This window comes from Leopardus geoffroyi, chromosome B3 (assembly GCF_018350155.1).
Source record: "Leopardus geoffroyi isolate Oge1 chromosome B3, O.geoffroyi_Oge1_pat1.0, whole genome shotgun sequence".
In the NCBI taxonomy this organism is placed as follows: domain Eukaryota; kingdom Metazoa; phylum Chordata; class Mammalia; order Carnivora; family Felidae; genus Leopardus; species Leopardus geoffroyi.
Genome location: NC_059337.1, coordinates 39,583,415 through 39,598,100, shown reverse-complemented (window position 1 = coordinate 39,598,100; position 14,686 = coordinate 39,583,415). Strand labels below are relative to the sequence as shown.

At 36.3% G+C, this 14,686-nt stretch overlaps 1 protein-coding gene across 6 annotated transcripts in view; it reads right to left on the bottom strand.

Moving 5' to 3' along the window:
* DENND4A (DENN domain containing 4A) overlaps window positions 1–14,686 on the bottom strand; it is a 132,407-nt gene that overhangs the window by 91,378 nt on the left and 26,343 nt on the right. For all 6 annotated transcript variants that reach the window (XM_045449386.1, XM_045449390.1, XM_045449387.1 and 3 more), the window contains exons 2-3: window positions 12,331–12,409; window positions 2,321–2,653 (exon numbers count right to left, since the gene is read on the bottom strand). In XM_045449386.1, coding sequence (XP_045305342.1) covers window positions 2,321–2,631 — 311 coding nt within the window. In that variant the 5' untranslated portion in view covers window positions 2,632–2,653; window positions 12,331–12,409. The remainder of the gene's footprint in view (window positions 1–2,320; window positions 2,654–12,330; window positions 12,410–14,686) is intronic.

Below are 14,686 nucleotides of genomic sequence, written 5' to 3'. Positions count from 1 at the left end.
TCTTTTGCCCCATGTGTATATGGATATGTCTATATCTATATCTTATGTAGATATCTTTACACTTATATATTCTCCTTTTGTATATATAATACGTATTATATAATGTATATAATGTCAACTTCTGCAAAGATTTGGGTTCTTTTTAAAAAATGTAAACTACATATACATGTAAAAGAGAAATATATAAATGTAAATATATATGTATATGTGTGCGTGTGTGTGTGTGTGTATATATATATATATATATATACACACACACAAATACTCATCTTTTAAAAAGAGCCCCAATCTTTGCAAAAATTGATGAGCTGGTCCTAAAATTCATATGGAAATTCAAGGGACCCAGAATGGCCAAAACAATCTTGAAAAAGAACAAAGCTGGTAGATTCACACTTCCAATGTAAAAACTTAATACAACTCTACAGTATTCAAAACTGCGTACTGGCACAAAGACAGACATGTTGACAAATAAAATAGAATTTGCAAGTCCAGAAATAAACCCATATGTCTATGACCTATTAATTTTTGAAAATGGGGAAAGAATGATCTCCTCAATGGATGGTGCTAGGACAATTGGATATCCATAAGCAAAATATTGAGGATGGATCCCTTCTTTGACCATAGACAAACATTAAGTCAAAACAGATCAAAGATCGAAATATAAAGGCTGAATGTATAAAACCCTTAGACAAAAACTTAGGTGTAAATCCTCATGACTTGGGATTAGTAAAAGCTTTCTCAGAGAGGATGCCAAAACACAAGCAACCGAAGAAAAAATAGACAAATCAGACTTGATCAAAATTAAAAACTTTTCAGCTTCAAAGGATACCATAAAGAAAGTGTAAAGACAACCCACAGAATGGGAGAAAATATTTGTAAATTATATATTTGATAAGTGACTTGCATTTAGAATACATAAAGGACTCTCAAAGCTCAACAATAAAAAGATAAGCCAGTTAAAAAATGGGTACAGGATTCTAAATAGACATTTCTCAAAAGATTTACAGATGGCCAGTAAATACACGAAAAGATGCTCAACATTATTAGCCATCAAGTGAATGCAAATCAAGACCACAATGAGATACCATTAGGAAAGCCACAATCAAAACAATGATACAAAATGTTGGCTAGGATGCGGACAAACTGGAACCTTCATACACTGCCAGTGGGAATGCAAAGTCATGCAGCTTTTTGGGAAGACAGTCTGGCAGTTCCTCAAAAGATTAAACAGAGTTATTAAATGACCCAGCAGTTGCACTCCTAAGTATATATATAAGAGAAATGAATGAAAACATATGACCATATAAAAATTTATATATGACTATTTCCAGCAGCATTATTCATAATAACCAAAAAGTGGGAACAACCCACATGTCCATCAAACTGATGAATAAATTGTGAAAACAAACAATTTATGGTGCATCCATAAATGGAATATTAGTCAGCCATGTAAAGGAATGAAGTACTGACACATACTACAACACGAATAAACCTGGAAAACATAATGCTAAGTGAAAGAAGCCAGGCACAAAATGTGTTATTTTTTTGCCTTAGAATATGATTCCATTTATATAAAACGTCCAGAGTAGGCAAATCCATAGATACAGAAAGCAGAGTAAGCATTGCCTTGAGCTGAGGGGGTTAGGCAGAATGGGACAGCAGCTAAAATGAGTACAGGGTTTCTTTCTGACATAATAAAAATGTTCTGAAGTTTATTGTGGTGATGGTTGCACAACTTTATAAGTTATACTGAAAACTACTGGATTGTACATTTTAAATCGGTAAATTTCATGGCATATGAATTCTATCTCAATAAAGCTAATATGGAAAAAAGAAGCCCTAAGTTCAGTATCATATCCTAAGTAGAGCACTAATTTACCCCAAGATCCTTGTTTGATGCATACAGATTTAAGCATCCACCTACAATGATCACTACAACTGATGCTCAAAAGCCACCCTTTTCTAGTACTTTTAAAATGATTAAAATTTTTACGGTCAGAAAAAACACTAGTTTTCTGGTACTTTACTGTAGAAGTTTGAAACTTTCAAAAGAAAAAAAAAAGTTTATTTAACAGAAAGCAATTCCACCAAGATGAAAGTGCTGGGAACCTGCAGGACAAAGGAACACTCAAACGGTATAAGGAACACAGAAAGACAACACAGGATTCTAATCATGTCCCTATTTTTCTAAAGCTGCCACATATCTATTAATGAATGAATTGAATGGTGAACTTCAAAATCTACAAGACATATTATTTGGATCAATAACAACAATTCTTACAAAAAAAAAAACAAAAACAAAAAAAACAAAAAAACTTACCCCAGATCTGTAAGTGGAGGCTTATCTCTTCCTCTTCTGTAGCAAAGGTAAATCTGTGGCCCCACAAGACTTCCATTATTGAGATCAGCTGACAATCCAGTTGGAGTAACATCAATACAGATATAATCCCGTGGCACTTCCTCCCCAAGAGATTTAATAATAACTGCAACATCTGTAATAGGTTCTTTTGGTTTAGCTACTTTATGACAGGCATCATTGAAGTGAATTTCTTCTTCCAGAGGCTTTGAAACATCAGTTAATCCAGCTACAACAAAGTAGTCAGCAACACGAGGCCCCTTATCTTCAATCATCTTCCATTACAGAAGGTTACATCTAAAAAGAAAGTGAAAGACTAACATTCTCCTCTAATAAATTAAATAAATAGAAGTGGTTTGTGCGTAAATAAAAATGAAAATCTATAAAAAGAACACCACTTCCCTGATAAACACAGTACTGTTATTACACATTTCATTTTAATATGTAAAATGTGTGGCCTCTTTAAAAAATAGGAATGGATTCAGCACTATTTTCTGAATATAAGAATTTCTGAATACATGAATTTCCATTTGTAACAACGTGGAAGCTTGGATTACCTAAGTAGACAGCACAAACAACAACAAAACACATCTTGTAAATGCACAGACTAACCTGTAAAAATGAAATCCCCAGGGCCTCAAAACACTGAGAAAACCAAAGACCAGAGTGCAGCATATGAGCTGATAATGGGTGGGGGAAGTTTGCTGATCTCGTCTCATCGGTAATCAAGGGGTTTGTGTTTTAAAAGGCATTACAGGGACCGGAGACAAGGCTTTGGGACCACATAAGATAGGGAATTAGAACTGAAACATCTACATAAAGCCAAGAGCTGAAAAAGGGCTATATCCCCCATTAAAGAGTGGATTTAAAAAATCCATCTGCTGGTACAGTGAGATAATACTGGGCCTCAATCTGGGCCCAGCTTTTGGAAGGGAGGAGGTAAAAAGGCTCCTATGTGAATGTATAACAACAGGCCTACTCATATTTGGATATGAAGTTTGACCTTAAGCCATCTCCATTGTCCCAAGAAGCTCCAAACAGATATTGACAATAACTGTGTTCCCAGGCTAGTGGTACCCTGGGGGAAGGAAATACAAAACAGTTCTGGAAGGCAACACCCTCAACCCAGGTTTTCCACAGATAAACCCCAGCTGAAGATGACCTCCTATTCCAAAACTATAAAAACATACAAAGAAAAATCCACCCTGAATGAGTCTCAACAGATACAACAAACAGAGGAACTTCAAATACTACAAGTACTTAGGGCAGAGATGTTAAAAGTAATACATGCTTATAAAAAATTCAAAGAAAAAATACGCAAAGTAAAATTCCATTATGTGTTTGCAAACACTTTAATAGCAAAATCTCCTTCAGGTGTCATTTAAACCTTATTTGTTTCTTTAGGAGAATATGCCCCCCCAGAGTGTGGTCATTGCTTATATAACAGTTATAAGAAAAAAGTTTAACATATAGAGCAGATATTTTCCAACATACGTTGATATTTTCCAACATACGTCTCATGTTAAACTTAGTTTCAATAAATGCAAAGAAAGGATTCCGTGTTCAAATACATTAGGTATATACACTTCATGCCTCTTTCATATATTTATAATAAAATATATAAAAATATTTATGTCTCAACAGTACTTTGAAAAAGGTACCTGTTACCTTTGCTTAGCCCAGGATTTCCCAAGTCTATTTGAACAACTGGTGAACCCTATTTTCCCACTTAAAAACTAGAAAAAACACCCTCAAAACATGCTTTAGAAAATGCTAAATAATTTTCCTTTGTAGACCATAAAATAACTGAGGGCAAACAATTTTTTATGGGGTAGACTTGTTTATAATATAATTATCACCATTTTCATCATAATCCCAAAACTTACCAAATTTCCTATATTGCTAATGCAATGAGTTTTCAGAATTCATGCCACATTTCTTGGAATCTGTATCCATTGCTCAAATATACTCCGTAAATATTCCTACCGTTTGCTTAGAAAACAAACCTAAAGAGGATCAAATGTTCCTACTTCCTTTATATGTATATGACTCCTATGTAGCAATTCCCTTACACATAAGATTGCTGCACAAAATAAAGGGCTTAAACTTTTCAGAAATGGTTCCTAGCCTGACAGTAAAGAGAAAGTAATAACTTGTCTCCTGAGTTAAACACAGAGTAGTCGCCGTCAGCTGACTACATGTAACAGGTGCTGCATGAAAAACAAGTAGTTTTACCCAATTGATCATCTATCCATTTCTAAAAAGTAGCACCTTTTTTTTTAAAGCACTTCTGTATTAAACCTTTTTTCTTCACTTCATTACAGTCTTTGTGTTTTTTACTGGCTGCAATAGTATTTAAAAAAATTTTTTTTAACGTTTATTTATTTTTGAGAGACAAAGAGACAGAGCATGAGTGGGGGAGGGGCAGAGAGAGAGGAAGACACAGTATCTGAAGCAGGCTCCAGACTGAGCTGTCAGCATAGGGCCTAATGCGGGGCTTGAACTCACGAACTGTGAGATCATGACATGGGCCAAAGTCAGATGCTTAACCGACTGAGCTACCCAGGCACCCCTGCAGAGTTTTTGTTTTTGTTTTTTTTAATGAGTAGAACATTATTGAGCTCTTTCTTTATTGTTCATCGCTTTTACTTTTACTTACTTTGCTAATATTTTTAAATGCTATGATGAATAATCTTGAACATAAACTTATGGCTACAACTTTTTTTTTTTTGAGAGAGAGAGAGAGAGGGCACATGTGAACAAGAGCAGAGAGAGAGAGAGAAAGAGAGAGAAACCCAGGAGGGGCAGAGAGAGGGAGGAAGAGAGAGAGAGAGGTGTGGCTCACCCGAAGTGGGGCTCGAGCTCATGAACCTTGAGATCATGACTTGAGCCAATATCAGATGCTTAATGACTGAGCCACCTAAGTGCCCTGACTACAATTCCTAGTATTTCTTCAGAATAAATTTATTAAACTAGAATTTCTAGGTCAAAAGTTACGTAACCAAGCCTCTATGTATGTTTATTTGTTTTTACGTGTGCATGAATTTTAAGCTATAAGCTCATGGTAGATACACATCTTAAAAATACCTTGGTAAAACACTTTCCTTTCATTATACTGAAGACATTTAAATACTCTCCTTTTCCCTAGACTAACGTCATGTTATTTAAGTTTATTTATTTATTTAAGTAATCTCTACACCCAACGTGGGTCTTGAACTCACGACTCCAAGATCAAGTCGCATGCTCTTCCAGTTGAGCCAGCCAGGCACCCCCCTAACTTCGTATTATTTAAACTAAAGCATATAGTCACTATTGCATACTATATAGTTTTATGTATTTCTATGCAGAAAAAAGGGAAAGAGAATGAAAACAATACCATCATAAAAACATACATGTATTTAATACGTTCTTTTGAAAGCTACTACCTTAACTGTTGGAAATAAAAACAGCTATTATACTAATAAGCAGATATTTGAGAGAAATCTGTATGAAAAATTCATTTTGTTATATCTTTCTGATTCACAAATTTTAATGATTTGATCTCATTTACTGACTACAGTTAACTACTAACAGGGAACAAATTATTGTTCTTCATCAATACATATAAGAAAATAATCAATTTTAAAGTGGCACTAAAATCCTCTTACATTTATTGACAGAGAAGTAAATGATCCCAGTTCTCTTGCCTTGATGTTGTTGTTTTCCATTTATTCATTTGGGGAGAGTGGTTAGGAAGGTAAACAAAATATTTTAAGGCACTGCTGACCAAGTATATAATGCCAAGGACATAGTTGGCGACATTCCAGGTGACTTCTTGCAAGAACTAAATGCCCTTTAATTCACTCAAAAAAAAAGTCTATAAAGTCTACAATACTGAAAATGCATCTCTAATTTTTATTTTAAATCAAATGTTATCAAAGTAAGTTTGAGGTTTAGAACCTAGAGGGAAGACATCGTTAAAAATTACAAGGCAAAGAAAATACTGAAAATCTTTAATATAAAACTGAACAACAGTATTTTCTTAATTTTTATTTATTTTTGAGAGAGAGAGAGAGAGAGAGAGAGACAGAGTATGAGCAGGGGAGGGGCAGAGAGAAAGGGAGACACAGAATCCGAAGCAGGCTCCAGGCTCCAAGCTGTCGGCACAGAGCCCTATGCAGGGCACGAACCCACGAACCATGAGATCATGACCTGAGCCAAAGTTGAACACTTAACTGACAATCTCACAACTGTACTTTTTGGCAATTCCATTTAGGCAACAGACTTCCATTGGTGTGTAAAAATTACAATCCTCATGAAAAATACTACATATATATTAAGACAAAATGCCTTGTGTTGCCAAGAACTACCCACAGTTCCTTGGAAAAAGGATTCCTAGTTACACGCAAAACTTGGATTTTTAGTGTAGTGCGTGAGAGCAAACCCCCCCCCCCCAAAATTAGAGGGTACATAGGTAAGTTTCTTTTCTTTTCTTTTCTTTTCCCCTGGAAGTAAGTGTCTTTGAATGCATTTAAATTGGGGGCCACACAAAATAAGCAGTTGATCCAACAGCTCTGTAAATAATCAGTAATAGAAAAACCCTGACATAACTTTACTCAAGTTGGAATAACGATAATACTATGTCATTAACCAGTCATTGTTTTTTAATTCTTCTTTGTTCAACATGATATAGATAGCTTAAGGAGTTAGCTTATAAAATGTTTAAAGCCATCTTCTTAAAATTTCAGATACCTGCTCAGCTAGTATTTCACTTCAAAGTACATTTATTTTCTTTAAGAATAGCAAACAAGAAGGATGTGCTCTCTATTCCTAAAGGGTTTATGAGAACTAAATTAAGAAATCATTATAAGAAAGCTCTCACCCATTCAGCAACTAATGGAGACTGGTTTATTTTTCTCCCTTTATTATTTTTTAATGCTTATTTATTTTTGAGAGAGAAAGACAGAGTGCAAGTGGGGGAGGGACAGAGAGAACGAGACACAGAATCTGAAGCAGGCTCCAGGCTCCGAGCTGTCAGCTCAGGGCTCAAACTCACGGGGCTCGAAGTCAGACGCTTAACCAACTGAGCCACCCAGATGCCCCTGTTCTTCTTCTCACTTTAAATATCTGCCCAATCTGGGGCGCCTGGGTGGCTCAGTTAGTTGAGCGGCCAACTTCCGCTCAGGTCATGATCTCGCAGTCCGTGAGTTCGAGCCCTGCATCGGGCTCTGTGCTGACAGCTCGGAGCCTGGAGCCTGTTTCGGATTCTGTGTCTCCCTCTCTCTGACCCTCCCCCGTTCATGCTGTCTCTCTCTGTCTCAAAAATAAATAAACGTTAAAAAAAAAAAAAATTTTTTTTCTTAAATATCTGCCCAATCAATTCAGAGTCTTTCGTATTTCTTCTATCACTCCAGTAGGTCAAAGTAGTTAAGCATTTGCTACCTAGGCTAACTTTAAGGACAAGAAAAGAGTAGAAATCAGAGGTAACATTTTAAAGATATATGATAAACAAAGTTGAGCATAGAAGTTTTGCAAAATTATAAACTATTACTGAAATGGTAAAAGGAACAAAAGTCTCTCAGGGAATGATAAAAAGTCACACGCTCAAGACTTACATATGAAAATGGGCGATAACACAACGGACCCGTTCAACTACCCCTCACTCCAGTTCACTTGAATAAACAAGCTAGAAAAAACTTTCTTTTTTAAAAAAGTAATTCCACAGTTAAGAATGTAATCTAGCTCATTCTTTCTTACATTACCAAAACCAGAGACCCTCATTTCCATCCTTTCTAAACTTCATCTCTCATTGTTCTTCCAACCAACTTATCTACTGTCTGACAAATTTAGTTTTGCTCTCTTCTTCTTTCACAAAACACTATTTCCTCTTTCTGGCTGATACATATTCATCATATTTGTTTTTAAACTTAAGTTTATTTGGATTTTCATTTAAACCTTATGAATTGTACAAAATAACCAAAAGGAAAAGAAATCCAACAATTCCATTCACAACAATAAATCTGGTTTATATTTGACAATGTTTCCTAGTTTTCTCCGAGAACAGAAAACTTCCTCTTTTTTGAATGTTTAATTATTTTTGAGAAAGAGAACACGTGTGTGCAAGCAAGGGAGGGGCAGGGAGCGAGGGAGACAGAGGATCTGAAATGAGTTCTGCACTGACACAGTAAGCCTGAAGCGGGGCTCAAACTCACAAACCATGAGATCATGACTTGAGCCGAAGTCAGATGCTCAATCAACTGAGCCACCCAGGTGCCCCCAAAAAACATCCTTCTAATCCTCATACACAATTACAATATAGGATATCAATATTTATATAGTTATTTAATAAATATTTTTCTAAACTGCCATAACCTTCATAATTATACTAATATTCCATCAAATAGAACTATACACTATAACTACTACCACAGTTTTACATTCCTGGCTAGTACCTAAAGTATGATAGGCAGGTGCTTAAAAAAAATATTTGTGCAAACTGATGCAGTCATTCTGGAAAACAGTATGAAGGTTCCTAAAAAAATTAAAAACAGAACTACCCTATGACCCAGCAATTGCACTACTAGGTATTTATCCAAAGGATACAGAAATGCTGATTCGAAGGGGCACATGCACCCCAATGTTTATAGCTGCACTATCAACAATAGCCAAATTCTGGAAAGAGCCCAAATGTCCACTGACTGATGAATGGATAAAGAAGATGTGGTATAGGGGTGCCTGGGAGGCTCAGTCGGTTGAGCGACTGACTTTGGCTCAGGTCATGATCTCACAGTTTGTGAGTTCGAGCCCCGCGTCGGGCTCTGTGCTGACAGCTCAGAGCCTGAAGCCTGCTTCGGATTCTGTGTCTCCCTCTCTCTCTGTCCCTCCCCCACTCATGCTCTGTCTCTGTCTCAGAAATAAATTAAAAAAAAAAAAAAAAAAAGATTTTCTCTCTCTCCCTCTGCTCCTCTCCCCGGCTTGCACACTCACACACTCTCTAAAATAAAAACAATATAAAAAACTAAAAACTAAAAAAATAAATCCCTGAAGTATATTATACTAAACGTAAGGTTTTTTTTCTATAATTCAGAATCAATTTTCTGAACCTTGATACCTTACATACTGTCTGTAGTTGTTGAATGTAGAGCAGACATAGATAACACAGATGATTTGAATCTAGTAACCAATAACCAAAACCATCAGGGCCTTAGGCAAAATTGGAAGTTTACGAGTAAGTGATTCATTAATTCATTCAATGATATTTTCATAACTACTTATTCAGATCTGACACTATTCTAGAAGCTGGTGATAGACAATACTGATGAAAGCAATAGCCTCTGCCTTCAAGGAGTTTCCTGTCTAATTCTACTTTTCCACATCTCTTTCTATACTTTCTTTCCTTCTTTCTATAACTTTTATTCCACCTCTCATTGTCTTTTCTCCTATCACCCTTCCAGATTTCAAGCGCTGGCCTTCAACCTGCCCAAAGTTTCTGTACGATCTTCCCCCCAAAAGCCCCATGCATAGACGTGACCCTTACTTCATTGTCCCTTTCCCCCATCTCCTTGAAAACTGGCATTCCTTCAGTATAAGCATTCTATGGAGATTCTGAAAGGAAAGAAACCTTATTTGTATATTTAACAATAGGGTGAGTTTCTTTCTTGCTTTCTTTCTTTTTTTTTTTTTTAATTTTTTTGAGAGCAAGCACATACGAGAGGGGTAGAGGGACAGAGGGAGAGAGAGAATCCATACTCAGCGGGGAGCCCAATGTAAGTCTTGATTCCATGACCCTGGGATCATGACCTAAGCTGAAATCAAGAGTCAGATGTGCATCTGAGCCACCCAGGCATCCCAAACGTGACTTTTTAAAAATAAGCTTTTTAGGGGCACCTGGGTGGCTTAGCCAGTTGAGTGTCTAACTTTGACCCAGGTCATGATCTCATGGTTTGTGAGATCATACCACATTTGTGAGTTCGAGCTCCGCATCGGGCTCGCTGCTATCAGTGCAAAGACTGCTTCAGATCCTCAATCTCCCTCTCTCTTTGCCCCTTCCCCGCTCATGCTCTCTATCAGAAATAAACATTAAAAAAAAAAAAAAAACTTTCATAAAATAAAAAAAAATAAGCATTTTAACCCAAGTTAATGGACTATGCGAGGTAAATTCCTTGAGCAAGGGGGGGCTTACTTATTTCCTAATTTGGAGCCACCTTCTCTCTCAATATCTATTCCCAAGCAAAAACCAACACACACACACACAAATCAAAACAAAACTAGGTAATTTGAGAGCTCCCTTTTGGACGATTATTAACCTTAGATTTATTGTAACAACAACAAAAAATTTAAGCTGGGAATAGACATTTATTAACGGGATATTATTAAGGGGAAAGGATCTTATTACTCATCCTAGACTAATCCCTCATTTTATAGTCAAAGAAACTAAATACCTAGCTAGTTAGAGGCAGACAAGGCAAGAATTCAAGTTCTTTAACACCGTATTCTTTACTTGAGGATGATGCCTCCAATAATGGTCAGTAATAGTGACCCAGGGCACATCATAAGACATCTTACAATAAGGTGTTTTGTTTTTGTTTTTAATTTTTTTAATGTTTATTTTTATTTTTGAGAGACAGAGCATAAGCAGGGAGGGGCAGAGAGAGAGGGAGATACAGAATCCGAAGCAGGTTCCAGGCTCTGAGCTGTTGGCACAGAGACTGATGTGGGGCTTGAACTCACAAACAATGAGATCATGACCTGAGCCGAAGTCGGACGCTTAACTGACTGAGCCACTCAGGCTCCCCCTAAGGTATTTTGTATCACTTGTTATTCGTCATCATTATGTGGTGAATATATGCCAAATTCTGGGTTTCTTTTAAATATATAATTTATTGTCAAATTGGTTTCCATACAACACCTAGTGCTCACCCCAACAGGTGCCCTCCTGAATGCCCATCACCCACTTTCCTCTCACTCCACCGCCCCATCAACCCTCAGTTTGTTCTCAGTATTTAAGAGTCTCTTATGGTTTGCCTCCTTCCCTCTCTGTAACTTTTTTTTCCCCACTTTACCTCCCCCATGGTCTTCTGTTAAGTTTCTCAGGATCCACATATGAATGAAAACATATGGTATCTGTCTTTCTCTACTGACTTATTTTACTTAGCATAATACTCTCCAGTTCCATCTATGTTGCTACAAATGGCCAGATTTCATTCTTTCTCATTGCCACGTAGTATTCCATTGTTTATATAAACCACACCCTCGTTATCCATTCGTCAGTTGATGGACATTTAGACTCTTTCCGTAATTTGGCTATTGTTGAAAGTGCTACTATAAACATTGGGGTGCAAGTGCCCCTGTGCATCAGCACTCCTGTATCCTTTGGGTAAATTCCTAGCAGTGCTATTGTTGGGTCATACGGTAGATCTATTTTTAATTTTTTGAGGAACCTCCATGCTGTTTTCCAGAGAGGCTGCACCAGTTTGCATTCCCACCAATAGTGAGAGAGGGTTCCCATTTATCCACATCCTCTCCAGCATCTATAGTCTCCTGATTTGTTCATTTTAGCCACTCTGACCAGTGTGAGGTGATATCTGGGTGTGGTTTTGATTTGTATTTCCCTGATGAGGAGCATCTTTTCATGTGCCTGTTGGCCATCTGGATGTCTTCTTTGGAAAAGTGTCTATTCATGTCTTCTGCCCATTTCTTCACTGGATTATTTGTTTTTCGGGTGTGGAGTTCAGTGAGTTCTTTATAGATTTTGGATACTAGCCCTTTATCCAATATGTCATTTGCAAATATCTTTTCCCATTCTGTCAGTTGCCTTTTAGTTTTGTTGAATGTTTCTTTTGCATTATTGAAGCCTTTTATCTTGATGAGGTCCCAGACCAAATTCTGTTAAGTGACTGGTAAATTAACTATACAGTGTTCAACACAGAAAACAGCTAATAGAAACAAATCAAATGGAAAAACAAAAAAAAAAAAACAAAAAAAAAACTACTTACACATTACTGAAGGTCTTTCTCTGAAAATGATGCCAAATCTCAATTTGTGAATTCTGCAAGCCTCAGAATTTGAGAAAGACTGTATTGAAAAGAATAAAAATTGAAGTTAAATTAATCCCATTGAAATATTTCCTCCTAAGATGCCCATGGATACTTAAAGTTCTGTTAAGAATGATAATTTTCAAAGAAAACTATTGCATATATTATTTTCATATGCTTAAGACCCAATAAGTAATTTTCAAACACCAGCTCTTCCACAAACACCTTTCAGTCAAGAATAGCAACACACTTAGAAACCAAAAAAATCAGATAATGACAGACAGAAAATAAAAGAATAAATAATGGCACAAAAGAGTAAATGTGTACAGGAGCAAGGAGTATAAGAAAGAAAAAAATGCCTATTTCTGGGGCATAATGTATAGTATCTCACTCCTACAATAAAATATACATATTTAAGACAATTCATAGACTCAAGTAATTTCCATTAGCAAATTTCAAAGAAGTCAATACTTGAAAGTATTTCCCCTTTATTACAGATTTTTTTTTTTTTTGGAGAGAGAGAGTGTGCAGGAGGGGCAGCAAGAGGGAGAGAGAGAAAATCCCAAGTAGGCTCTGCACTGGCAGAGTAGAGGCAGGGCTCAAACTCACAAGCCTGAGCTGAGATCAAGAGTCGGAAGCTTAACCAACTGAGCCAGCCAGGTGCACCTGTTTTCTTAATTTCTATGATAGTTCATTATTAGTGTATGGAAACACAATAGATTTGTTATATTAACTTTGTATCTTGCAACTTTACTGAATTCATACTCAGCGTGATATGTCAATGTACTTCCTGCAACTATATATGTTAAATTATCTTTCAGCACAGACGCCTATAAATTGCTATTATTTTTAGTGAAACCTTTTATTTTCAGATAATTATAGATTCACATTCAGTTGAAAGAAATAATAAAGATCTGACATATCTTTCATTCAGTTTCTCCCAATGACAATATCTTACAAAACTATAGTACAATATCACAGTTGGGATACTGCATTGATGAATTCACCTATCTTATTTTGATTTACTCAGTTTTACTTGTATTCATGTGGGTTTATGTGCGTATACATGGTTCTATGTAGTTTTACCACATCCGCAGCTTCATGTATTATCATGCGCGGTTAAGACAGAACAGTTCTATCACAAGGATTCCTAGTGTTGACCTTTCATAAGTATGCCCACCTTCCTCCCACTCCCCTCAGCCACCATCCCTAACCCCTGTGGAGTTGTATATTTTTTACTGGAGAGCACATATATAGTCTATGAAAGGAAAAGATAATGTCTCCAAAAGCAATACCCCCTTACCAAGTAGGTGCAGAAACAAACCAAAGAAAACATGTAAGTATATACGGTGTGAAAGAGACTTGTTGGTCACATTTACTTAGCCATCTGGAACATTATATTTGAACATAATTATACAAACATAAATGCACAGACATATGAACACACACAAAAATATAAGAAAGACAGAGTGATCTCTACTAACATACAATGAAGACCAATCTTCTTAGTTCTAAGATAAATTTTCCTATTATGGATAAATTCTAGACTAGAATTGAGTGGACAATATAAAACAGTGCTACAGGACAACTACAACGGGGATTGCTAGGTGTAGAAGAACATAAAAAGGAGACTTTTACTGTGTTCAGGTGCAACCCTGCCCTTCACTCAGATATTAGTTGGAACTAAGTAGCTGGTATTCCCTTGGGAATGTGGATCTGGTCTGGAGAGAACAGGAAGAGACTAGAAATTATTAAGTGTTAACGTAGATACCTCTTGTCTCTCCAGACAGACTATAAACAATTCAAAGGCAGGAACCTTGTCTTTTATTTCTTTTGATTCTCTCACATAAATTAAAGTAGTTATAAACACATGATAGGTGTGTAAATATTTATTAAATGAATGAGGTCAGCACAGTAGAAAAAAATGGGAAAGTTAAGACACCACAGAATCATGGGATTTTATAGCCAGGAAAGGTCCTTAGAGATTTAGGTGCAATTCTTCTTTCTGTAACTGAATTGAGACATAAAAGTTAAATCACTTGTCCAAGACTAAATACATTAATTTATGACTCAATTCTCCTGACTTTTAATTTGGAGTTCTACTACATCATGCTTCAAGAATGGTAGAGAAGAAAGTAATTCCCTGGGGAGATCTAAGTGTTAACTAGTGAACATGGGCTTTGATGGACAAAAAAAAAAATTAATAGGTAAGTGGGAGAAGTTAAGCTGGTTGACGAATATATGGCAAACAGCAGGTAAGAAAAGGAACAGTGACCAAAAACATGAGAAAAGGAAGAAAGGTGAACAATGAGATACA